This window comes from Hermetia illucens, chromosome 1 (genome assembly GCF_905115235.1).
Source record: "Hermetia illucens chromosome 1, iHerIll2.2.curated.20191125, whole genome shotgun sequence".
NCBI lineage: Eukaryota > Metazoa > Arthropoda > Insecta > Diptera > Stratiomyidae > Hermetia > Hermetia illucens.
This window is the reverse complement of record NC_051849.1, coordinates 138,831,456-138,857,177: the sequence shown is the minus strand read 5'-3', so window position 1 is coordinate 138,857,177 and position 25,722 is coordinate 138,831,456. Positions and strand designations below refer to the sequence as shown.

Below are 25,722 nucleotides of genomic sequence, written 5' to 3'. Positions count from 1 at the left end.
CCGCATCGAAGCTGTGACCGAAACAGACTTCTAAAATTACCTGTTAACTATGCAAGGAACCCTCAAGGTACTTCAAGGGAAACATGTCAATTGTCTGTTTTAAAGCTTTTGCATTTTTTGCTGAGAAGGAGGGACTTATATGTACCATTCAGGACGAGTGGCGACCACCTCGTGTCGGTCTTAAAAAAAGCTCATAATGAAAGATTGGGTTGAGAACGATGTACAGAATGTATGGTTCGGCGTTAGAGATGTTGGACCATCTCATTTCTGGCTGCACTGTTACGGCACCCGTGCAATACATGGACAGGCACAATGCTGTATGTAAGGTGTTTCGCCAAAAGCTTGCATGCAAGCATGGGCTGATCATGAGAATATGTCCGGTTTACCGGTATGAGCCGCAGAGAGTCTTTGATGGTTCTGCTTACACCCTCTATTATGACCGACAAGTTTTAATAGATCGCCATATACCGCGCAACAAGCCTGATTTGCTGTTCGTTTAGAAGACGGTTCGCTCCGCGTATATTGTAGATGTTATCCCCCGTTATAGCAACACAGTCCGGAAATACGTAGAAAATGAAGCTGAACTTTAATCCAGTGGCTCGGGAAATCAAAGAAATTTATTGTCTCGAGAGGGTGGTTGTAGTTGCTATAATATTGTCAGCTACAGGTATTGTACCTAATCCTCCTCTATTTCAATTAAATAAGATCGTCCTTCGCCTAAATGCGTGGCACTTATTACCAGTGTTAGATAAAATCCGCCATCTGCCGAGATTGTGACAGCTCGGAATAATAATAATTAATTTTTAACTTGAACTTTTTTCCCCTAAATCAGTCATTAGACATCTGCGTCACCGACCGGGAGTTAATTGCGCTCGGTGCGCATGCCGAAATTCGTGGATGCGTTCGTCCCAGACCTATTAGCGAACTAAAACGTATAGCGATGAAATTAACGCGCTGTGAATAAACACAAGTTGTAGAATGAAATACACTATAATTTACGTTTAGTGATTTATCTTAGTCACTTCTTCATCAATAGACTTAAAAAACAATGTTTGAAGCGATGCAACACTCCCTTAAAATAACTTACAAAAAATAGACATCTGTGAATTGTCTCTTCGGATGAAAAGATGTTCTTCATGTTGTGAGGCTCTCTAAGGGTTATCACCCCCTTTAGTGATGGACTGGTAGCTACGACGGAGCTAGAGAAGTCTATATCTCTGTGAAAAAGGAATGGAAATAAGTAACGGGATCTATCGGGATATGTTGGGTAAAGTGGTCCGGTTTTTACCTCTTAATACCTTTATTGTTAATTATTAACCATGGGCCACGTCTCAAAGTCAATGTCAGTGTATTTCCGCCGCCAGAACATAAACAGCCTGAACGTCCTATGATTCTCATTGTAAACGGTGCTGAATCGACATTTGTCCTACCTGGATGAACATTGGATGTATGTATATTGTTCCTAAGAGGTCTCAAGTTCCGGAATGGTTTCGTTTCGCATACGTTCTCTATTCCCTGGTAACAACCAAAATTGGTAAAGTGATATTTATTTGGAATTCGTTGGCGCATCCTGTGGTAAACGTTCGACAAACATCGGTTTATGATTTCGAAGCAGTTATCTGTGTTAAAACTATTTATTTTGTTAGTCACTTTACCAGGTGGTTTGCAAACTAGTTGAAGCCATCGCCAGAACATCTCAATAACCACTACTGGTATCCTATTGTCTCTTTGAGAGTTCTAATCATGCAAATGAGCTTCATTGGGCCATTATGTATATCAAGGCTTAAATTTCTTCTCCCACTGTTTCCTTAATCATTATAACATCGAAATTAGACCCATCCTATAAAAACGGGACTTCGTGATTTAGAACCTGCTGAACCAAAAAAGGTCTCCCAAACTTCTAATCTAAAATATTCCAAAACTATTTTTATTCTCGTACGTCAAGCACTTTATTATCTGTTGTCGTTTGAATCAGTCAACTTTAGTAGTGCATCACGATCTTCATAATGGGTGAAATTATTGAACAAACAGTTTGCCCCGAATTTTGAGTTGCAAAACGGAGTTTATTACAATTTACCATAAAAAATAAAAAGACTGGAGAACGCGAGCAAATTACCTCCCCGGATTTGAGTTTTGTCAAACACCCACATTAGATCGTTGCCAGGGGTTACGGTAAAGTTGTCTGTCTCTTACTCCGCCATCGCATAGAGAGACAGCTGTGAGAGCGACTGACTATTAACTTAATATGATCGAAGTATTTTCAATAGAGGTTTGTCTTACTTCGACTCCTTTTGGAGTAGGTCCTACTTTTACATTGTTGAGTACGGATAGTTCGACTTCTCCGCCTCAATAAGCAAGTGTTGAAAATTCATTATTAAAACAAATTGATTCGTCATTGAAAAATGAAAAAAATATTTCATTTATTAATTTCAGTTAGTCTTGCAATGTTCATCGGCTAAATTTAGCATTAAATTTTCAGAGAAATCTTCGTGCATATTGCATATTTCAAACGTCTTCTTTGAGGCTCAATAATCGATTTTATTAACACCACTGAAATAGAATTAATTTTTGTTTTAAGGAAAATAATAAATTTGGCATGTACTTTCGGTGCAATTTCGTTTGCCAACCATCCAAACACAATGTCCTCTTGTATCTTGGACAAAATAAGCATACAAGGAAATCAACTCAAACTTTAGTTCTTTTTTTCTAGCCAGTCATCATAGGGTATACATAGCATGTCTTTTAAACAACTGGACCTAATTAAGAAAAATTTCTTATTTTTTTTTCACAGAAATAGTAACGCTGCTTCTGCGTCGATATAACCGCGCTTCAACTCTCTTTAAATTGGATCGTTGCCTTATTGATTGTTATTATTATAATGTTGACATTCAAAAAGTAGAAACATTGATCGAACAATGCTCTTGCTAGTGTTGCTAGTGTTATACCTGAACTCTGCCATGTTCATCAGCAAATGCAGGGTTTACTTTGATTAGGCCAATTCCTCGTATAAAACTGAGATGCTCCGTTCCCTCATTTCAATATCGACAATTCGTTGGCTTCAAATGTAATCTGTAGTACCATCCACTGCCAGGTAGTTCATCTACGCTCTACATAGAATCTAGCTAGCGCTTTTCGGTGCTGTATTTGAGTTCCAATCGAGCAAATCCAATTGCATGGCCTCGATACCAGGACATGGTTTGAGGTTTACGTTGGCTTCGATTTTAAGTGTAGCGTAGCTGCTTGCGGCATAGACTGTTACTCCAGCAGTCTTTCAACGTTATCCCTCCTAAAACTATTCTCTACACCGGAACCTCCCATTGGTACACAGCGCTGCACTATTGCGACGTTCTTTAACCTGGATCGGTCAACATCTGCTTTCTGAAATCGTTTTTCAGGACATGACAAACGGGAATGCTCAGCATCAATCCAATATCCAAATTTGCTTACCAGAAGACAAAACATGACTATTTGTGTGTCATCCTCCTCTCCTCTTTTTCTAACAGGCTTGGGATCGTCTTTATCATTTTTGAGTAAGTTTTGGTGAATTTGTTAAGGAGAAGATAAAATATTGCAGGTAGTATGTTGGTACACGAGCGTTTTTTCAGAATTGGAAACCGTGGTCCAGAAAACAGTGAGCAGAATTTCTACCACTAAAACCATCCTCTTTTCCGTGAAACTATCACAAGGGTTTACATCACGGAGTGAATCTTTCTTTTTTACATTGGCAGCTCTTGTAAGATTGTAGATTTCTCATTTCCCGGATAATCCTCGAATGTGGGGAAGTATCATACATGCATCAGGTCGCCCGAGAATCTATCACGGCTTGGACAGTTACGTGAAATATTCAGTTTAAACCGGGTAGACGTACTCGTCGTATTCAACATGCCCTGAGAAAGAGAGATTATCACTAACCCTCCAATGTCTTGACAGAGGGATTCTAATTGATCTACCCATGCTTATTTTTGGAATTATTACTTAAAGACCGAGATCAATTTATATGTACACCGACTTGACCATCCTGATCGATGTTGTCAATTGCTGATAGATCTCCTCCTTTGAATTTGAGAAATAAACAAGTCGGGAATCCGGAAGCTGGGCGCTTCAGGTATGAAAGGTTTTGTTTGCTTCTTCTGTGAGTATATTTGAGTGTAGAACTATTTGTACGTAGTTCGTTATGTATTTGCATTTAGCATGTCTGACTACCCACTTCAATGTGATATTGATATTTAGTTGCAGTAAATTTACAGGGGAGAGTCAATTTTGAGCTACTGTAACTTTACTAGTAATAGTATGATTTTGATCAAACTTGGGCTATATGCTTCCTATTATATTTTATACTACTACCAATTTCTATAACTCTGGGATAAACTTAAAGGGGTTTTTCCCCATTTCTCCAAAAATATGTTAATATACTATTATTAACTTAATTTGAACAGATATCGATATGGAGAGTATTTTGAGGCCTGGGCATCATATACAGGCAGCTTCATAATTTTTTCAGATTTTTCGGTTGGGTAGTTTCTGAGAATGGGTCCGTTAAAGAAATCATCACTTTCCACCCCTCCCACTCCCCGCCTTTTTAACAAATCTCAAAACAAGGCTTCGAAAAGTACTAATTAAGACCTTTCATTTGATACCCCACATGACTATATTTGGTGAAAAAATCTCTTAATCTCAACATGGAAGGATATCACTCATTACATGTCTGGGGATCCACAGTTCCCACTTTCTCACCAAATTTCGTGTCAATCGGTACAGCTGTTTCTAAGAAAAGTGCCTGTGAAAGACAGACAGACGTTGAACCGATTTTCATTTGTTGCAAAACAAAACCTTAAAAGAGGATTTTCTGAAACCACGACGATAGAAGATCCCTTAAGCGATCATGTTTTCCACTCAAAGCCTTTTCCTTACAACAAATTGACTTTTCGTTATTACGGAGTCCACTGTGCGTCAGTTTCCCTACATCTTCCGGTTATGTCGGCCTTCAGAGCGTCCCTGAGCAAATTCACAAATAGCAGGACATGTCATTTTTCTTTTCTCGTATCGATAATGCCCCTAATTTCCCATATGATCCATGCGCTCTCATTCTTTTATGCCATACCCTGCCTCACCTAAGGTATTCCTGAAGGCGTTGCAAACCCTTAGTACAACTAGGTGGTAAATTATATATATTTAACTTCTTTTGGTTGCTCACTGGCTAGTGATCAGACAGGCGCCACTTCAGCCATGATTAGCCTTCAGCTGCACCTCGGGCGCCAGATGTTATAGATCGTTAGCGCTAGCGATATGCTTTGTATTTACGCTCTTCTCGAAGGCTTAATCATGTTCGTTGAAACTGACTTTCGCGCCTATTGTCATCCACTTAATTAATAATTGGCTTTGAAGTGATGGTATGTCCAACAGAAATACAAATTGCATTCCTTCTACTACGGTTGAAAATCAAGGCCACCTCTGTATTTTCTTCCGTTAGGTGAAGCTGATTGTTTCATGCATACACCCTATGACATGCGTATGTCCGACATATAAAACGAGCGTATTTCTTTTGTCTGTAAAGTATTGAGCGATCACTTTTAAGATCCTGCTAAAGTAAAGTTTATTTATTTGAAATAATAAAACTTGTTTTTTCTATTCACTAGTGGAGAATTTTATTTTGCAAATACCGATATTTCGGGATCCAACAAGGACTTGTTAGCACTGATGAAGGGAAGAAGTGGTTCCCGAAATATCGGGATTTGCAAAATAAAGTTCTCCTCTAGCGAATAGAAAAAACAAGTTTTATTATTTCAAATAAATAATCGCTAGGAACACTGCGCAATTATACTCGAAATAAAATTTATTTATATAACATTTTATAACGCTGACAATTACATGAAAACTCCTTACATGAATCGTGGCTGAAAGAGGAAAGTAGTGGTAGTTCGATCACCTAGATTAAGCGTTGGGGCTGGTGGCTGGTGCTTAGATGGGAAACCAAATTGGAAAATTTTCTTTTCACTATTTTTTCTAATTTCTAACAAGACAATTCGCACCATAGACAGGGTCTTGAAAAAGTCTACTATTGAGTTTTTATCTGTCTGCACAAGAACAATTGTGCACACAAGGATCCTCATAAAATATAGTAATAATCGTTGCCGCAACAATCCAATTGGGTCTAGTCTTGAAGCGTGTTAGAATACTTTTTATTCAGTACCGTAATGTTATTAAGGTTTTGTGTGAAACAAAACCTTATTAGAATGGTGACGGTGTCTGTCTGTCCGTCTGTCTGTCTGTCTGTCTGTCTGTCTGTCTGTCTGTCTGTCTGTCTGTCTGTCTGTCACACCCGATTTATTCGGAAACGGCTAGACCGATTGTCACGAAAATTGGTGAGAGTATGTAATCTGGTGATCCCTTTACATGCAGTAAGTGGCGCCATCTTGCGTTAAGTTTAAGGGGGGGCTCTCCGTACATGTGAATGGAGGGTGCAAATTTTTTTTTCACAGAATGTAGCCAAGTAGGGTATCAAATGAAAGGTCTCAATTAGTACTTTTCGAATCTGGTTCAATATTTGATATTAGATGAAACATAGGGGAGTAAGGGTTGAAAATATGACCCACAAAAAGTGTAACAGGTCTCGTTCTCAGAACCTATCCAACCGAAAAATCTGGAAAAAATCACAGTGGTGCATCTCTACGAAATCTAGGTCTCAAAATATATCCGGTTCCGATATCTGCACAAATAAAGTTAATAATAGTATATTTCCACATTTTAGAAATTTACCCGGCACCCCCCCTTATGTTCATCCCAGAAATACAAAATTTGGCATGAGTGTAATGAAGAATATAATGCACAGTTTGGTCAAGTTTGAAGAAAATCCAACTATTATTAACAAAGTTATTGGGGGTGAAACTTTACAATTTTTTGTGAATTTCGTGCACTCTACAACCCGCATGACGTCATCATCACATATCAATTCGTCAATACCACAACGAAATGAATTCTTATGAATTGGGTCGCAGACAATTATTTTGTTTTAGTTTTTTAGTTATTTGTCAACCAGACATGTGTGTATGTAGGTATATAATATATGCGTGCTAATGAACTTTGCAGGTAGTGCCTAATTCAGATAGATATAAGACGTAAATCGGAAACATGGGTAGTATAAATTTAGATACGTGCATATATGTGTACAGCAGGTAATAGGCAGTTTGTTTGTTTAGGGTGAGCGTGATATCTATGGCTCTAATATGTACGTATGTCTCGTAGTTTGGAAAAATATGAAGGATTATGTTGGATTTGTAGCTATATACGGACAGAGAAATGTGCGTCTCTTACATAAGATGAACACAAAACCTTTATACTCGAAGCGCGAGCTTCCGGTATTCCGACTTGTATTAAGAGGTAATGTGGTCTCGTCCACCGATTTGGCTAAGGTAGTCATTCACAGATGAGCCAACTGGCATCCGACATTCAGTTACGACACAAAGCTCTCTGCCATCATTGAGGTTCGTTTCGCGACCTTCGATAACGACAGCTTAGTGCTTTAACCACCACGATTGAATTCACACACTCAAAGGAAATTTGTAGAAAAACGTCAACAACGCTTCAGACAGGAACTGACCTTCGGCTTCGAAAAGGGCTTATGATGGCTTTCATATAAAAAAATCACAAAACTTTTCATAAATGAGGCGAGTAATTTTAGTTTTCCAATTTCTTTCTATCTTTGGCAGAGTATCCTTGGCTTTTTCTGAGTATTCTTAATTGTTTCAGGTGATTTCTCGCACCTGAAAATACTGGAATATGGCCCCTCTGGTTTCTCATTTTGATGCACTAGACGGGTTTTATCAGCGACGATCAAATGAATGATTATCACTTAAATCTTCACTGTGGATTTAAACTTATTCGCACCTATTTAATAAGACCTGTAAGCGTCTTAGTAAAGTAATAAATTAAATTAAAATCAGAATTTTTTTCTTTAGCTTCACTAATTTTTTTCAATCTGCATCAGTGCTAAAGCCGATAAGTAGTCGCCGAAACAAGCGGATTTGCAAAAAATTTAATTTAATCATTCACGTCATCCTCTTGTATTTGGGGCGACAAGGTGTCTCTCAACCACTTCCTTTTTAATTGGTCAAAAGATAGTCACTGATGATATTTATGCTTCCACTTTTTGAAACTTATCGAACACAAACATGTTATACGCTGAATTCAAGGACACAAACCAAAATGATGGGGAAATAAACAGTTGATTAACATATGCTAAAAAAATTAGTAACAGTGCCATAAGTGTGCTGGGAGAAAATGATAAGAGTTTTGTTGTTTTGAAAAGATAGTTGTAGTGATTTCACTCAGTCATTGCGGCCCCATAATAACATTTTTTGTGGATCTGTTGGTCATAAACGAAAATAGGTTAACGATTCAAAGAGGAAACCAGGAAAATGTTCATTCAAAAGTTATGAGTAGAGAAGTGAGACTCTTCGTGCGCATATAAAAAGATATTTTTCTATTGAACACTAGGATTCGTGGGTCCTATTTCCAGATTATTTTCGGAGATCCACCTCATTCTCTGTCAAACCCGATTGTATCTCAAACAACAAGAGAATTATCTTTGCTACATATTTTCCCCGCACGTAGAAGAATTGCCATTGCTACAATTGCTAAGCCACCACTTGCGATTATCACTCAGACGAAATGTATTTCGTGGCTTTCTGTAGGTTGTATAAGTGATTGTTATGAACTCGTCTTGATTAAATAATTACTTCCTCATTGTGTACGCACAGTCCCGATTTGAATAATGGCCCAGTAGATATCGTAACCATAATTGAATCCGTGCCGTAAATGTTAGTGATGCGCTTGTCCGCCATTTGTGATATGAGATATTCTGAAAGAACGTTTTTTCGCGGATAAAAGCGGATTCGTTTTGCAGTTTTCAATTCGAATTAGAGAAAAGTGCAATATGATCCCAATGTCATCGCTATAATACAGCAAATTAGTGGTTTTAATGGTTATTTGCTCGTGATCGCTTAACAGAACAAAACAGCCCGGACAGTTTGTGTTTCTAGAACTTTTGGAGGGGAAACACATTTTCCAAATGAGGCTGAATGATATCTTCGTTGAAATCATTAATCCACAGTAATTTATTCGACAAGAGAAGCAAAATATATTCATTAGTCTTAACATTGTACTTGTATGAAATTGGTTCATGTGGGCGGAGACATCCACTTACTCTCTCGTTATATTGAAGTTATCTCGGCCGGGAGCTCACTCCTTGATTACTTCACAAATATGCGCAAGTTGGCTGCATGGAAAGTAGAATTCTACCTTCGACCTGAGTAGTTGCTCTCTCGTGGAGTCTTTTGACTATTTAATTTTCGTCTGCTGCAGATACGATTTCTTCAAATTAATATTTATTCCAGATTGTCCAGTAGAATTTGATAGCATATCTTAAGCGATAGCGCTAGACTCTCAATTGCGTGTGAGTAATTGCTAAATTTAATTTTAATTGAGTTTGTTAATTTTATTATCGTATTGCAGGCGAATGATGTAGCTTAGTATATCAAAAATGTTTTAATGAAATACATTAGAGATCCTCCGTTACTAAAGAAAGCCAAGAAAAACGTCGAAAATGTATAGACCGATAATATCATGCAATCTTAAGAAGTATCCTATTTCATAGGCAGATTCTATGGCTTCTTGTAAATATAAAAAATTTTAATCTGGAAAATTATCGAGACGTACCTATAGAAACATTTTGATATAATGCTTCGATGATTCATTTCTTACCATCTAAGATTGTAAAACTTGGAATTTTTCGAATTCAAATGTATTTGAAATCCATATATATGGGTATGGTTACAAACTCTCCGTACGTCGACCACGTCCACACCAGAAATATAATTTTCACCTTCTCTAAATGTGTGACCTATCCCCTATTTCCACTTCCTAGAAGGTGCGTTTTGCGCTCAAGAATTGGTGACTAGGCTGGCCCTAACCAATGTCCAAGGCCAGATAAAACCAGCAGGATCACTCTCAAGACCATTCGACATCAACAACGGTCTACGACAAAGGGATGCCCTATCATGCGTCCTCTTTAGCCTGGCCCTGGAGAAAGTGATCCTTGATGCTGAGGTAAATGCGAGGAGTACGATCCTCTTTAATTCCACCCAACTACTGGCCTATGCTGACGATATCGACATCGTGGGAAGAACGACCCGAGACGTACAAACTGCCTTCATCCAGATCGAGCAGGCGACGATTAGCGCGAGATCTTGGGCTGCACATCAATGAAGGCAAGACAAAATGTATGGTGGCAACGTCAGCACCGAAGACGGATCAACCAACAACATCAAACCGCACTGGTCAAACAGGAAGAAGGATAGGAGAATAAAACTTTGTGACCGTTGATAATTTCTCCTATCTAGGGTCGAAAATCACAACCGATGACAGCTATGATGATGACATCCGCGCACGGTTGTTGTCAGCCAACAGAGCCTACTTCAGTTTACAAAAACTATTCCGCTCAAAACGCTCTTACTGTACAGTCCTCATATATTCCTCTGAGACTTGGGTTCTTAGCAAGAAAAACTGCGAACTCTTGGTCGCGTTTGAGAGAAGAATCCTCCGAAGATTTTTAGGCCCCCTACACGAGGATGGACGATTCCGTAGCCTACATAACGACGAAATCTATGAGCGATACTATGACCGACCGGTTGTAGATAAAATCCAGGCCAATAGGTTGCATTGGGCGGGTCACTAAATCCGTATGATCCCACCCGAAAAGTATATAAGGGCAACGTCTATGGTAGAAAAAGAAGACGAGGCAGATCCTGCCTAAGATGGAGCGGTGGTGTAGGCCAGGACGCCAGGCAGTTTTATGGATATCAATATCGGTGGACCTCGGCGCAAAACCGGGATGCCTGGAGTTCCTTATTAAGGCAGTCTTAGAGCGACTACAGGAGTAACGCAAATATTAGGGGGTAAAAATAAATTTACCCCCCATCCACTTGGAGGTGAAACGGAAAGCAGCCAACGACGCATATAGGCTCGATACCATTGGGGCGTGGAAAGGCGGCCAATCCAACGGGCATGCGTCTATATGGAAATTCCTTGAAAAACATCCGGTAGCCCTGATGCCGACCGATCATATGGTTTCCAGATTCGTCTTTGAAAAGACATACACTGTCGTAATCACCGAAAGAGAAGAATGGTCGACAAGTGGCCATGAGTCTTTTCAGATTACAGACCTAATAATCTTCACCGACGGGTCAGTCACGGAGGATGGATCGGGTGCAGGCGTGTTCTCGGAGAATCCGACTATAGAACTGGCCCGACCCCTCGGAAAAATGATGACCATATTCCAGGCGGAGATATATGCCATTTCATTGGCAGCAGAAGAATGTCTGCGACAAAAATGGAGGGGTCGCACCATTCGAATCTGTTCCGACAGTCGGGCGGCATTATCGGCACTGGATGGCAACAACATATCAAGCCAGTTGGTGTGGAGTTGTCATCAGGTGCTGCTGAAACTTGGCCGACTGAACGAAACATTCCTAATGTGGGTGCCGGGGCACTCTAACATCGCCGGTAATGAGGGGGCTGATAGACTGGCTCGCCGAGGGTCTGGATCCACAATGGTGGGCCCAGAACCAGCTCTTGGAATCCGACCATCTACTGTCAAGTCTACTCTGAAAGGTGAAATTGCAAGGATTCACGCAACCGAGTGGAGAAATTTGGACTCTTGCCGGCAAGCGAAAATCCTTGTGAAGGAGCCTAGGGCCACTAGAGCGGCATTTTTGTTGTCCCTTAAGAAGTGGGACATGAAAACCCTAGTAGGGCTTTTGACGGGACACTGCCCCTTAAACTACCATATGGAAAAGATTGGGGTAGTGGTTTCGGCTGTGTGCAGCCAATGTGAGGAGGAGGAGGAAACTGCCCTGCACTTTTTATGCAGCTGCCCGGCATCCTCAGATATCAGACGAAGACACCTTGGCAAGGTTTTCTTCAATGAAGAATCTGCACACTCTCTGCCTCTTGAGAATGTTCTCAGATTCGCTAAAGCCTGCGAACACCGTAGGCGGGAAGCCATTGAATAGGCAACTTACGGGGATAGTACAATGGGCCTAATAAAAGGCCTGAGTGCTCGGAGCTGCGGCTCCCCCCATTTAACTAAACTAACTAACTAACGCAAATATTTCTCCAGGTATTTCACTTAGGTGAATGCTCTTCTTTAGGGTTATATCAACTATTTCTGTTTTGCCCACTCTTTGGTACAAATCCTACTTTCTTAAGATTTCAGAATGGGTTGGTGGGCAGATCTATTAAAACTACAGAGGCTGAGCGAATTAATCCTACTGCGAGACAGGGTACCTTGAGAGCATTGACGGTTGAAGTACTCCAACTCCACCTGATGTAATACGATCTAAAAGCGTTATAAAGTAGTCCTGAGAAGTCTGTTAGATTGCTAAACATTGTGGATAAAAGTTCTACCCTTAACCGAACCATTGCGAGCAGTATGATGAAAACATATATTTCTTCAGAAATTTAGGGAGTTTAGAAAATTTTTCCGTTCTTCTTTTTATCGTTCTTCTAAGCTGCTTCTCTCGTATCATCATGGATATTTCACCTCCAAGTTGTCTTACGTAGGCTCCTTTTCATACATCCTGTGGCATCACTCAAATGTTTACATAACGTTTTCCTTGTCGTGAGTAGCTATAGTTCTTCATGTTCGCAGGATGGATCCCTGCGTAACCCCCGACGTGATCTTCATCCTCCTTTGACTCTCTAACGTCTCGTGGAACGGTTTCTTAGATAATCCCTCAATAACTGCTGAAGATGACCCGTTATGTGGAATGAATTGTCTAGTGTGCATTCCATCTTGCGGAATTAGACATTTCTGACATCAACCGTTACGATGAGCACAATTCGTCGCGTTCAGCGGCTGAGTGCCTCAGCTCGGAAATAATCCGCTATTTCAGACAAGCGTGCCAGTTCTGTCACCATCTTCTTTTTCATAGAGAGACTACCTCTTCCAACTCTTTTATAGAGAAAAGTGAGCAATTCTCGACGCGTTTCCGCTGCTGTCATTCGGGTCGTTCAGGGAATAATTCGCGTACAATACGGTCCAAATACTTGGCATTAAGTTAAATTACTGCAGAACACCAATTTTTCGGGTTACCAATTTATAACCGAATCTTATTTATCTTGTCGACTAGATCCAGTCACCAGCTGGCTTTGCTTCGATTTATCGTGTTGCAGAGTCTCCTTTTGGCTACTTTGTCACTGTGCTACTTGCCTCCTTTCGGAGATCAACCGTCCAACAATATATAAAAGGGTTGCCACGTCTTAATGCCCTCTGGACATAGAAGTTCCGCGGACTATCGTCAGATTGCAAACTGGATTTACAACAGTGTCAGCTTCAGTGCAACCACCCCGGAGTGTCCCCCAGCACGGCTTGACTTGCTCCAAGAACTGCGACAAATCGAGTGGATTCAGTGTTAAAAACTACGAACCGTATTCTCATGTCCCATTCAAGTGACTTGGCATTGAAGTTACCCCTAATCAGGATCCGCCCCTCCGCGTCCAATACAGCGTTCGCCAGAGCGTCGAACCGGCATCGAAAGCCCGGTACTACCTGATAAATTTGGGTACCATAAAGCTGGGTCCTTACTTTAGTCCTCAGCTTTTATTTCCGCCATGCTGCCTCCTGTCAGATCTCCGGCAGCATTCGATGAAGCAGCCCTAATATGTATCTTAAATACTACCCAACCAGTTATGCTTTTTTCTTCGTTAAGAAGTTTGCTGGCGTATTGCTCGGCAACTTCCAGAATTCACAGAGGTGTTACCAATCCGAGCATTGGTTGTTTTCTGCCATTCACGCTTGATGACATCTTCTACTTTGAAATTTTTTGTGAGGCAGTGAAGATCTCGGATTCCCAGAGAGCATGTAGATTCTAGACTAGAAATCAAAGGCAAAGGGGGGAGGGGGCACGGTTGCTTCTGCTTTTCGTGCGTCTTCTGTTGCTCTCCATAGCCGCTTGTAGAAGGGAATGTCATCCAGGAGTTCCTTCAGCTCCATAAGCCCGTGTTTCATGACTTTGCTGACGTTTTTCTGGAGGAACTTTGCGTACCCCATGCGCATCATAACTCCTGATAAGCCCTTCCTCTTCGCCTTGCGTAAAGGTAGTCGGCTGCGCTCGCAATCGGCTTATATTCGATCTGCCCAATTTTAGCGATTTCCTTTGTGCCTCTTTTCGAAACATCAGCAATGCATGACAATTGCAGTTTTCGCACAGCCAGTTGTCTCGGTGTCTCGTCGGATATTTAAGCCTTTGCTGAATGTTTCGCTGTGCGATGTGGGGAGCGACGCATTTTCGGTCACAAACGCAACTCTTTCTTCATTCGCGATCTATTCAAGGCACACTACCTGATCAGGATCCCGAAAGTGCACACAAAGCTAGCCTCACATCAGCCCATAGATCTCGACAAAGAGTTATCGACGGCTATGAGGACTCCCAGTGTGCCCCGAGGTGTATGGGACATTAGCAGTTCGCTCTTCACCGAGAAGCTTTCTCGAGGCCACTATCTAGGACGCAGCTAGAAGATCAGAACTATTCGCTCGTCCTGACCTACGCCATCCCTCCATCTCAGGCAGGGTCTGCCTCGTCTTCTATTCCTACAATATATATTGCCCTTATAGACTTTTCGGGTGATATCATCCTCATCCATACAGATTAAGTGACCCGCCCACCGTAACCGTATTTTATTCACAACCTGATGGTCATGGTATCGCTCATAGATTTCGTCGTTATGTAGACTACGGAATCGTCCATCCTCATGCAGGCTCTCGAACGCGGCCAAGAGTTCGCAATTCTTCTTGCTAAGAACCCAAAGCTTCGAGGATTAAATGAGGACTGGCAAGATCATTGTCTTGTCCAGTAAAAGCTTTGACCCTATGGTGAGACATTTCGAGCGGAACAGTTTTTGTAAACTGAAATAGGCTCTGTTGGCAGCCAACAACCTTGCGCGAATTGCATCATCGTAGCTTTATCGGTTGTGATTTTCGACCCTAGATAGGGGAAATTATCAACGGTTTCAATGTTATATTCTTCTATCTTTATTCTTCCCGTTTGACCAGTGTGGTTTGATGTTGTTGATTGGTTGGTCTTTGGTGCTGACGTTGCCACCATATACTTTGTCTTGCCTTCATTGATATGCAGCCCAAGATCTCGCGCTGCCTGCTCGATCTGGATGAAGGCAGTTTGTACGTCTCGAGTGGTTCTTCCCACGATGTCGATATCGTCAGCATAGGCCAGTAGTTGGGTGGAGGATCGTACCTCTTGCATTTACCTCAGCATCACGGATCACTTTCTCGAGGGCTAGCTTAAAGAGAACGCATGATAGTGCATCCCCTTGTCGTAGACCGTTGTTGAGGCTTTTATCTGGTCTCGCACATTGGTCAGGGTTAGCTTAGTCAGTGTTATCAATTTCGTCGGGATACCAAATTCTCTCATGGCCGTGTACAGTTTAACCCTGGCTATGCTATCATAGGCAGCTTTAAAGTCCATGAAAAGATAGTGCAAATAATGTCCATATTCCAACAATTTTTCCATCGATTGCCACAGAGAGAAAATCTGATCTGTTGTTGATTTGCCTGGAGTGAAACATCTTTGGTATGGGCCAATGATGTTCTGGGCGTATGGGGTTATCCGGCCTAGCAAGATAGCGGAGAATATCTTATAGGTACTCAGCAACGTGATACCTCTATAAATGCTGCACTGTATGATATCTCCCTTTTTATGTATGAGACAGATAATGTCTCGTTGCCAATCGTCAGGCATTGATTCGCTGTCCCACACCTTGAGCACAAGTTGATGAACCACTTAGTGTAATTGGTCGCCTCCAGATTTACCCAATTCGACTGTAATTCCATCGGCTCCTGGCGACTTATGATTTTTAAGCAGATGAATTGCACGGACTGTTTCTCCTATACTTGGTGGTGACAGTATTTGTCCATCGTCTTCAGTTGACGGGACCTCCAACTCACCGATGTTCTGGTTGTTCAGTAGCTCATCAAAGTACTCAACCCATCGCTCCAAAATACCCATTCTGTCGGAAATCAGATTTCCCTCTTTGTCTCGGCAGGATGAGCATCGAAGTGTATATGGCTTCATCCTGCTGACTTGTTGGTAAAACTTGCGTATGATGCGGTTGCTCCCTGTACTTTTCGAGTTCACAGACCTATTGGTTCCCCCAGGCTTCCTTTTTCCGTGTGTGAAGTCGTTTCTCTGCTCGACGGAGTTCGTGATAAGTCTCTGCGCGTGCCCGCGTTCTTTGAGAATGCAACATTAGTCGGTATGCAGTACTCTTTCGTTCCGTTGCTAGCTTACATTCATCGTCAAACCAGCCGTTCCGGCTTTTTTGCGGTTGGGGTCAAGTATATTTGTGGCCGTATCAATGATAACGTTCTTCAGGTGGTTGTGAAGATCGTTTGTTGATGCTTCATCTCCAGGTCCTTTGTTGACTGCGGTTATTGCGTCATCAATTTCCCTCTTATAGGTGTCGCCGAGGGCTGTGTTGCGGATGGCTTCAGTGTTAACTCTCACCTGATTGTCAGAGGGGATTCTGGGTGGTGTTGTTATTCGAGCTCGGAGCACCATGCCGACTTCTCCGACTCTGCAGTCTCCTCTGTAGGGGTGTGAACGTTAACGAGGCTTATATTTCTAAACTTGCCTCGTAAGCGCAGAGTGCGTAGCCGTTCGCTTATGTTTTCAAAGCTGATAAAAGCAGGTTTAATTTTTTGGCTGACTAAGAAACCTACTCCGAGCACATGGTGTACTGGATGGTGTAGTGACTGTTCTCCAGGAAACCGGTCCCTGTCCAACGCATCTCCTATAATGCTGTTACATCAGCCCTATATTGGGACAGGGTATCGACTAGCTGCTCAGCAGCTTCATTTCTGTGCAGGGAGCGCACGTTCCATGAGAAAATACGCAGATCATTATTCCTTTCTCGTTGCCGGGTTCTTCGTTGTATAATCCGCCCAGTCCGAGACTCCTGTTGTGGCTTCGTAAAGAGTTGTTTTGCGTGTAGGGTTGTCGGCTCTATCCAACCTCGAACCTGGAGGACCAGTTGGTACAGTTTGTCCCGTTTTTAGGGGCGGGAGACTCGCCTTCATCCTTCTCTCCGTCTGTAGCTTTTCGTTAAGAAAGAGCTCCTAGCGGTCACCACGTACTACCAATTCATGTTTCGCCCTGGGACCTATACTACCCTTTGGCCAGGTTTGTAAGTCACTAATCAATAAATTTTTATTCCTTCCGGCTCATTGGTTCGAGGCAAGATTCCGAAAGAAGGTATCCGTTTTGAGTATTAAATTTGAAGGGGGATTTGTGTGCTCCTATTGTGTCAAACATAATACCCTGAAATTGTTTTGGAACACACCAAAAAGCACCTTGAGAGCTTAGTTTGCGGAGAACAGGTTAGTTTCAGCTGTGGATGCTCCTGCACTGACCATATTAACACCCTTTGGATAAATTTGGAACAGTGCCCGAAGCTCACATTTCCGCCTCATCATAAAAGCAAGCACTGTATCTGAAATGTTTTACACAGGAGGAACATTCTGAAGGAACTAACAGCTGTCATCAGAATGTCACGTGCATCGAGGTAAAATTTTTGAGTAATTTGAAGCCAAAAGTGGAGTCCGGCAAGGTTTTCAATGACGATCTTCATACGGAGGGAACCCCTGTGGACCATAGCAACTTTCCCCAACCCCTTGACTGCGGTTACGACATCTTTTTGCTCTCTCACCTAAGCGAAATGGGCCTGAATTTAGCACCAAGGTTATCAGTCTGACTGGTCGTCGCACCCTTCCTATCTGCATTAGCGACCGGAACATAGAGTGCGCCAATCAATTTTACTATGTTTGTGGTGTTGTTTCCGCCGATGAAGGTTGCTTGATGTCACCATACTTTTTGTATTGATGCCGCATTGGACCCGAATCTGGTCTTTTTGCAAAACATTATATCATGTGACAGTAGGCGAAAGCTTATGTGGCGAGATGAATTGTATTTTTGAATTATTCTTTACAGTCTAAAAACCTAGAGCCATTGTAATTATAATATATTCACATATTAAAAAAGTAAAAATTCTTTGAAGCTCGAATATTTTCCAAGTATTTGTACTCCATTCCATTGTGTAAATTCAATTTGCAATAGCTAATTCCTAATCAGAGCCCTTTCATTTCGTTGTTTTAACCCATATCATGACTCTGATAGATTTTGCATTCAACTCCATCAGCAGTTATGGAATATTTTAGAGATAAATAAGACTTAAGTGCCCTCTGCATATTGCTCTGACGAAATAGCTGTTTTTATCCCCCGAAGTAGCATGAATTCGTTAATTCGGACTTGCATAGTATGAAAGGTACGAGTTTGCCTCCCACGTGATGTCAATTCGCTTTGAAAACATCAGGCGAGAATGGGCTCGCGAGCATTAACAATTTCATACGCTAAGAGTAGTTGTGAGCAAAATTAGTTTAATATGAAACGCAGCTTAAGTGAATTCAATTTAAAGAGAAAAGTCATATGAACAGCGGCTCTCATTGCGATTGAAGTACATTTTCCGAAACTTCAAATTCTTCCTTCCTTTCAATTGGCGAATTGGCTTATCAAAGTGTGTTCAAAGCCATGCCTGCAGCAAAACATTTCATTTTTTTAAATGCGTTTCTTGATTGAAGTTACGATATCTGGATTTGGACTAGCATCGCTACTTGCATTTGCTTTGCCCCACCCTGGATGAAACCCCAAACGACTTTCTAACTTTTGTGTTTTCTTTCCTTTTCAGGTGCAAAAATGATGTGCTCTCATATTATACAGTTTGCCGGATTTTATAACGCGAATATTGCCGATATTTTCGCAGCCACAAGTTCACTTGAATGCATTTCACGTCATTCTCACATAAAATAAAATGAAGAATGCACAATTCTTTGCATCTTATCTCACTCTAGTCATTTTAAAGTAAAGTTGGAATACGAAATAACCAATAAATATGTTTGTGTTGTAAACGTTAAATCGTATTTGGCAGTTGCAATTCATTCGAACGAAAGGAAAATTGGTTTCATTGACTGAAATATAAAACAATTGACACAAAGTTGAATATAACGTGGACAAAATGCCAATCACCGGAACAACGTCGACAAATGCCGAGAAATTTGGTGCAATTGAAGAAGAAATCGATTTGTACGAAGCCTTTGCACCACATGTGGACACTTCCCAGATCACTACTGTACCAGTAACTCCGCCAGGTAAGTCAGTTTCAGTGGGTTCTGATTTTACGATGAATTAAGCTGCACATTATGATATCGTTTATATCTGACGACTACGGCAACCATAGGCGTATAATATCTATTTAATTGCCATGGATTGAGGTGAATTGTAATTTATCGTTAATTTGAAGACAACCTAGAACATTCAAAGAGCCGAAATTTTATTAGAGACAGTAAAGGAAATATTAATTGATAGACAGCTCAACAGCTCTGCATGGAAGTTAATTAGTTGAATGACTCTTTAGTGCGTGGTTTTTGTAAATTGGCTTTTATAGTTAAGCCGTTCTCTAAATGCTTACCACGCACTCAGGATGTTTACGAATTACTATGAAATCATCGTTTTGATAATGACTAGAAATTGTTCGGAAGCATTCCATGTTTCTGGTTCTACTATTGTTTGATTGCTGTAACTTATATATCCTTTTATCCTCTTAATGGCATCCGCGCCTACATCCCATCACTGATGGTGTGCTGAAATATATTTTAACACCCTCCAACTCTTCCCAAAAAGCTTTTATAGGGTTGGGGAAGAGGAAATGTCGTATTTTCTCAATAGATGGCGACACTTAAACATATCTTGTGATACTATACGGCGATTTAAAGACGCCAATCTGTGCTACAACTGTCTCTTTGACAGTGTTGTGATCGTACGTTTCAATCTCAAGTTATAGCGCGTCAAAGATGCAGTCCATCAAGCAAGAAATTCGTCATATTTTACGTTTTTACTACCTGAGAATTTGTGAAGTTTATGGGCCCGATACTGTAATGATTCGCACAGTACAACGTTGGTTCGATCGATTTCGTTCTGGTACAGTGGATGTCGAAGATACACCCCGTACTGGTAGGCAAATCATCGTAGTAACAGACAAAATCGTCGAAATCATCCAAGTAGACCATCATGTGAGCATCCGCTTCATTGGCCAGAAACTGGGTAAGGACCATAAAACCGTTTGGAACCATTTGCAGAAGATGGGATTCCAAAAAAAGCTGGATGTTTGGGTGCCACACGAGCTGACGGAAAAAAAACAACGCCTGCGATGTACTGCTGAAACGGAACGAATTCGACCCATTTTTGAAGCTGGTGACTGGTGATAAAATGTGGATCACGTACGACAACCTCAAGCAAAAAAGATCGTTGTCGAAGCGCGGCGAGCCGGGCCAAACCATTGCCAAACCCGGATTGACAGCCAGGAAAGTTTTGCTGTGTGTTTGGTGGGATTGGAAGTAAATCATCCACTATGAGCTGCTCAACTGTGGCCAGACACTTAATTCTACTGTGAGCAACTCGATCGTTTGAAGCAGGCAATTGACCAGAAAGTGTCCGGATAGCTGAGTGGTTAGAGCGCAAGGCTGTCGTACGGAAGGTCGCGGTTCAAATCTCACTGGTGGCAGTGGAATTTGTATCGTGATTTGACGTCGGATACCAGTCGACTCAGCTGTGAATGAGTACCTGAGTCAAATCAGGGTAATAATCTCGGGTGAGCGCAATGCTGACCACATTGCCTCTTAGTGTACCGTTACGGTCTTGAATGAAGTGCTCTAACACACTTCAAGGCCCTGATCCAACATGGATTGTTGCACCAACGATTATTATTATTATTATTAATTGACCAGAAACGCCCAGAATTGGTCAATAGGAATGATGTTGTATTCCACCAGGACAACGCTCGGCCTCACAAATCTTTGATGACCCGTCAGAAGCTACGGGAGCTCGGATGGGATGTCCTATCGCACCCAACGTATAGTCTGGACCTGGCACCAAGTGATTACCATCTCTTCCGGTCCATGCAAAATGCTCTTGGTGCTACTAAGTTGGCCTCAAAAGAGGCTTGCGAAAACTGGCTGAGTTTCTTGCAAATAAGGAGGGGGATTTATAAAGGGGGGATAATGAAGTTGTCTTCTAAATGGCAACACGTTTGCGAACAAAACGGAGCATATTTGACTTAGATCGGATAATTCTAAGTATGTTAAATGAAGCGTCAAATTTCTATCACAAATACATTTCTTTTTCCCTAACCCAATATATTCTCCTGCTCTGCGCTAAACGTTTTCATGGTGACTCCCACCTATCGACGTCTCTGGTGTTGTGAATTCTATTGCATAGCATCCCCAGGAGTGTGTTAAAGAACCGCCTTCTAATCACTACATTTACTGGTGCTGGACCCGCAGACTTTCCAAGTGCTGCGCCCATATCGCAAATCAGAGTGAAAAGTGATGTGAAACAATAATAAAATTATTTTAGTGTTGAGGTATTTGCGTTTCCAGATTATAATCAAAAACGCTATTGATGCTTGGGGTTACATCGAGTTCGGTGCCGCTATTAGCAGAAACAACGTTACTGATGTAGACAAATTGATCGATCCCTCCAATGTTCTCCATATTAATACAGATAGGAAGAGTGGAATGACTTATTGGGCTGAGAACATTGCTTTTGTTGTGATTCAACGTAAAACCGGACCTGCTTGCCTCTTCCTCCAAATCTAGAGCCACTTAGTCAAGCAGCAAGCAGAAGGGTACGTTTTATATTCCATAAGGTTTACTTCTTATTGTATGTTATTAGGGTCTGAATCCATCCATTCCATTCTCAGAAACTACCTCACCGAAAAATCTGATAAAAGTTGCAATTAATTCCCTGTATGATATCTAGATCTTTTTTGCAAAACAAAGCCTTATTTAAATGGATTCAATGTCTGTCTGTCTGTCTGTTTTTTTCGATGAAGGGTGGAAAGCTTCAGAAGCTACCGCAGGCTCCTGTCACACGGTTATGTCGAACTCTTACCCACTAAAACGACCTCCGTCTCTTTCCACTCTCCCTGCGGGACTCCCATTTGGTATTACGTCGCGGGGCTGGATCAGAATTTATTCTGTGCTCATGTTAATATTCGTGTTCCTCTCGCGTTCATTCTTTCGGATGACTTCTTCCTGCCTAAGCTTCTTTCCGATGGCTGCAATCACTTTTTCGACTTCGGTCCATATCCCCTTTGCTTTCACCATAAGTTCCATTATATTTTGGGGTGTAAAGTGCTCCCTGGTAGTAGCTTCTAATTTAGCCCTATGGGCTTCGAATCTGGGGCAATGAAAAAAGACGTATTCTGCGTCCTCTGCATTATTTGGGCACTTTGGGCAATATGGCGAATCATCACGCCCAAATCGATACAGATATGCTCGATAGCCTTCGTGTCCGCTCAAGAATTGAGTTAGGTCGGAACCTACTTCGCCGTGTGGTCGCTCGATCCATTTCCGTCTGACTCGGGCCACTTCTCTTGCCATTCCGCGACAGTTTCAGTTCGTGCGAACTGTCATCGACGGGCAGGAGATTCTCCGGTGAGGTACGTTCACACAAACTGCTTCATTGGATATTGTTCTGTAAGCGCAACATGTTCGGAGTACCCTTATGGGATACGCAGCTCCAACCTTTCTCTTATTTGCTATATTTTTCAGTGCATCTGCCCATACTAAGGCTGCATACAGTAGGATCGAACTTACCACCTTCGAAATAAGGAGTCGACGACTCGACCTTGGGCCATCTATATTTGGTAGGATTCTCGCAACCAGCGCTCCGATGTTATATGCCTTGATTGCTACACCCTCCACATGCGATCTGAAATTTAACCTCTGGTCAATCATTACACCTAAGCACTTAAGTGCAGGCTTGGAATGAGTTGTTTGCGTTCCAACTTTGATCTTCATGGAAGTGCACTTTCTCCGCTTGGTATTAAGTACTACTTCCGTCTTATGCTATGCGAGCTGTAAACCCGCATTCTCTAACCAGGGTTTAATCTCTTAGACTGCTTCATTTGCATAAAGCTCGACTTCTTTGAGAAGGCGTGCAACAACCGTCACACCAATATCATCTGCGAAACCAATGGAGGCCACACCAGTTGGAAGGTCTAGGGTCAGTACCCAGTTATACATAATAATCCACAAGAGTGGTCCGCATGTCGTTTGGTATGATGGTTTTGTTTGCAAAACAAACCCTTATTAAAATGGCTTCAATATCTGTCTGTCCGTCTGTCAGTCTGTCACACGCACTTTTCTCAGGAACAGCTATACTGATTGACACAAAATTTGGTGAAAAGGTAGGAACTGTTAACGCCAAGACATGCAGTGAGTGGTATCCTCCTATGTTGAGATTTAGGGGGGGGGGGGTGTAAACATTTTTTTCACCGAATATAGTCATGTGGGCTTCAATTAGTATTTTTCGAAGCCGTCTTAGTTTTGAGATTTGTTAAAGAGGCGGCGAATGGGAGCGGTGGAAAGTGATGATTTCTCTAACGGGCCCACTCTCAGAAACTACCCAACCCAAAAATCCGAAAAAATTCATGAAGCTGCCCAGGCCTCAAAATACACTCCATATCGATATCTGTTCAAATTTATTTAATACTGGTATATTATCATAGTTTATCCCAGAGTTATAAAAGTTGGTAGTAGTATAAAATATAATATGAATCACATTATCCCCAAGTTTGATCAAAATCGTACTATTACTAACAAAGTTACAGTAGCGTTCACTTTAACCTGTAAATTTATGGCAACTAAATATCAACATCACACTATAATGGGTAGTCAGACATACTAAATGCATATACATAACGGGTTACGTACAAATGGGAAAGTTCTACACTCAAATATACTCACAGAAGAAGCAAACAAAACCTTTCATACCTGAAGCGCGGAGCTTCCGGTTTCCCGACTTGTTTATGTTATGTATATGTTTTTCTAAATCAACATTTCCCGAGAAAGAAGGACCGTAACAAATACTTTCACCACTGCGGCAACAATTTGTGGCATTCTCGTCCCCATAATCATACCTTTTTGTAGGCATTTTGCCGAGGATCGAATCAAAGTTTTCCTACTAAAAACTTCAATTAGATTCGCTTGGGTCTTGGTTTTTTGATGTAGCGTTAAAAAGTATCTTTTCTATTCTATTTGCAAAACATGCAGTATTGCGAAGAGTAATTATACCATTTGGTGCTGCGTGTAAATGTTAACCTTTGTAATTCTACAAGCTAAGTAAGCTCAGTAGAAAGTAGAGAACCAATTTCTAGAAATAAGGATAGATTCAAGAAGTGCCTTTATTCCATTTGACCGGTATCAAATCTTTTCTCGCCTGCTGTCGACTGTACACATTCAAATTGCGCACCTAAAATGCCTACATTGTTCCTCGATTTAACATCTACTATTCCTCTATCTAGTGTCTGGATAGCTGAGTGGTTCGAACACAAGGCTGTCATAACTAAGGTCGTGTTGTGGGAGTGGGATTTATATCGTGATTTGACGTCGGATACCAGTCGACTCAGCGTAGAAAGTCTTGCTCTTTACTATTTTGTATCAAAAATGGACGACGGAATCCTGAAAAACGAGTACGCGTTGGGGGTATTCGTGGACATTTGAAGGGGCGTTTGGCTGTGCATCCTACCAAAAGCTCTGTAATGCCACCAGAGAGCATGTGTCGATGAAACTTTAAAAAGTGGATCTATGCTTTGCTAACACAGAGATTGTTATGTGCTGAAGTGAGTGTTGATTGCTACCTAACAATGGAAGTGACGAAAGGCTGCCCACAAGGAGGTATTCTATCGTCGCTTTTGTGTAGTACGCTGATCGACTGCGAACTGCAAAATGTGCCAATACATTCTCAAGCTTATGCGAATGACGTAGCCGTTGGTCAATAGTTCGGAAAAATGTGTAAAAATACACAATGCGCTGTTGATTCAATTGACAGTTATGCCTGGACTAACCACGCTGGAATTATTTACAAAAAGGAGAAAATAATGAATAATCTTTGCCATGCACACCCTCCAACGTTCCGAAGAAGTAAAATCTCTGGGGGTTATTCTGGGCAAGAAGCTTCTTTGGAACAAGCATGTAGAGGTAGAGATGAGGGGTTGTGCCTCGACATATGGACTTAGGCCTCAGGTAGTAATGTGGCTATAAGTTGCTATCATTAAGCTGATGTTCACTTGTACATCCGCAATTTGGTCACACTGCAAAGGACTGTGTGTCAATTTGCAGCTTTTGGATTTGTTTATTCAGTACACTGCAATGAGACCAGCTTATAGACTAATTCGATTAGATCGATGGGGAAACAATGGACACTGGGAACGGAGCATTGAAAGAGTTATTGGGAGAACTGCATCCAGGTTTCGCAATATCTTCTGATTCTCGGATCCCCATACATATGTGTGGTAGAAGATATGAAGTTATCTTGAAACAAGAGAAAATTGGGACGAACCAGAAGAACTCGTGTCAGGATATATTGAAGTCGTCTATAATGATGGCTCAAAAACAGAACAAGATTCTGGAGCAGGAGTTTACCTATCGAAAAACAGAAGTGGACTTTTCCCTTGGGACCATATATATAGCCGCCTTTTAGGCTGAAGTTTATGCGATCATAAGGGCGACAACGGTATATGGTTAACGAGCGGTTG

At 41.5% G+C, this 25,722-nt stretch overlaps 1 protein-coding gene across 2 annotated transcripts in view; it reads left to right on the top strand.

Moving 5' to 3' along the window:
• LOC119646569 (GTPase-activating protein skywalker) overlaps positions 1-25,722 on the top strand; it is a 189,383-nt gene that overhangs the window by 46,375 nt on the left and 117,286 nt on the right. For both annotated transcript variants that reach the window (XM_038047055.1, XM_038047056.1), the window contains exon 2: positions 18,814-19,273. In XM_038047055.1, coding sequence (XP_037902983.1) covers positions 19,141-19,273 — 133 coding nt within the window. In that variant the 5' untranslated portion in view covers positions 18,814-19,140. The remainder of the gene's footprint in view (positions 1-18,813; positions 19,274-25,722) is intronic.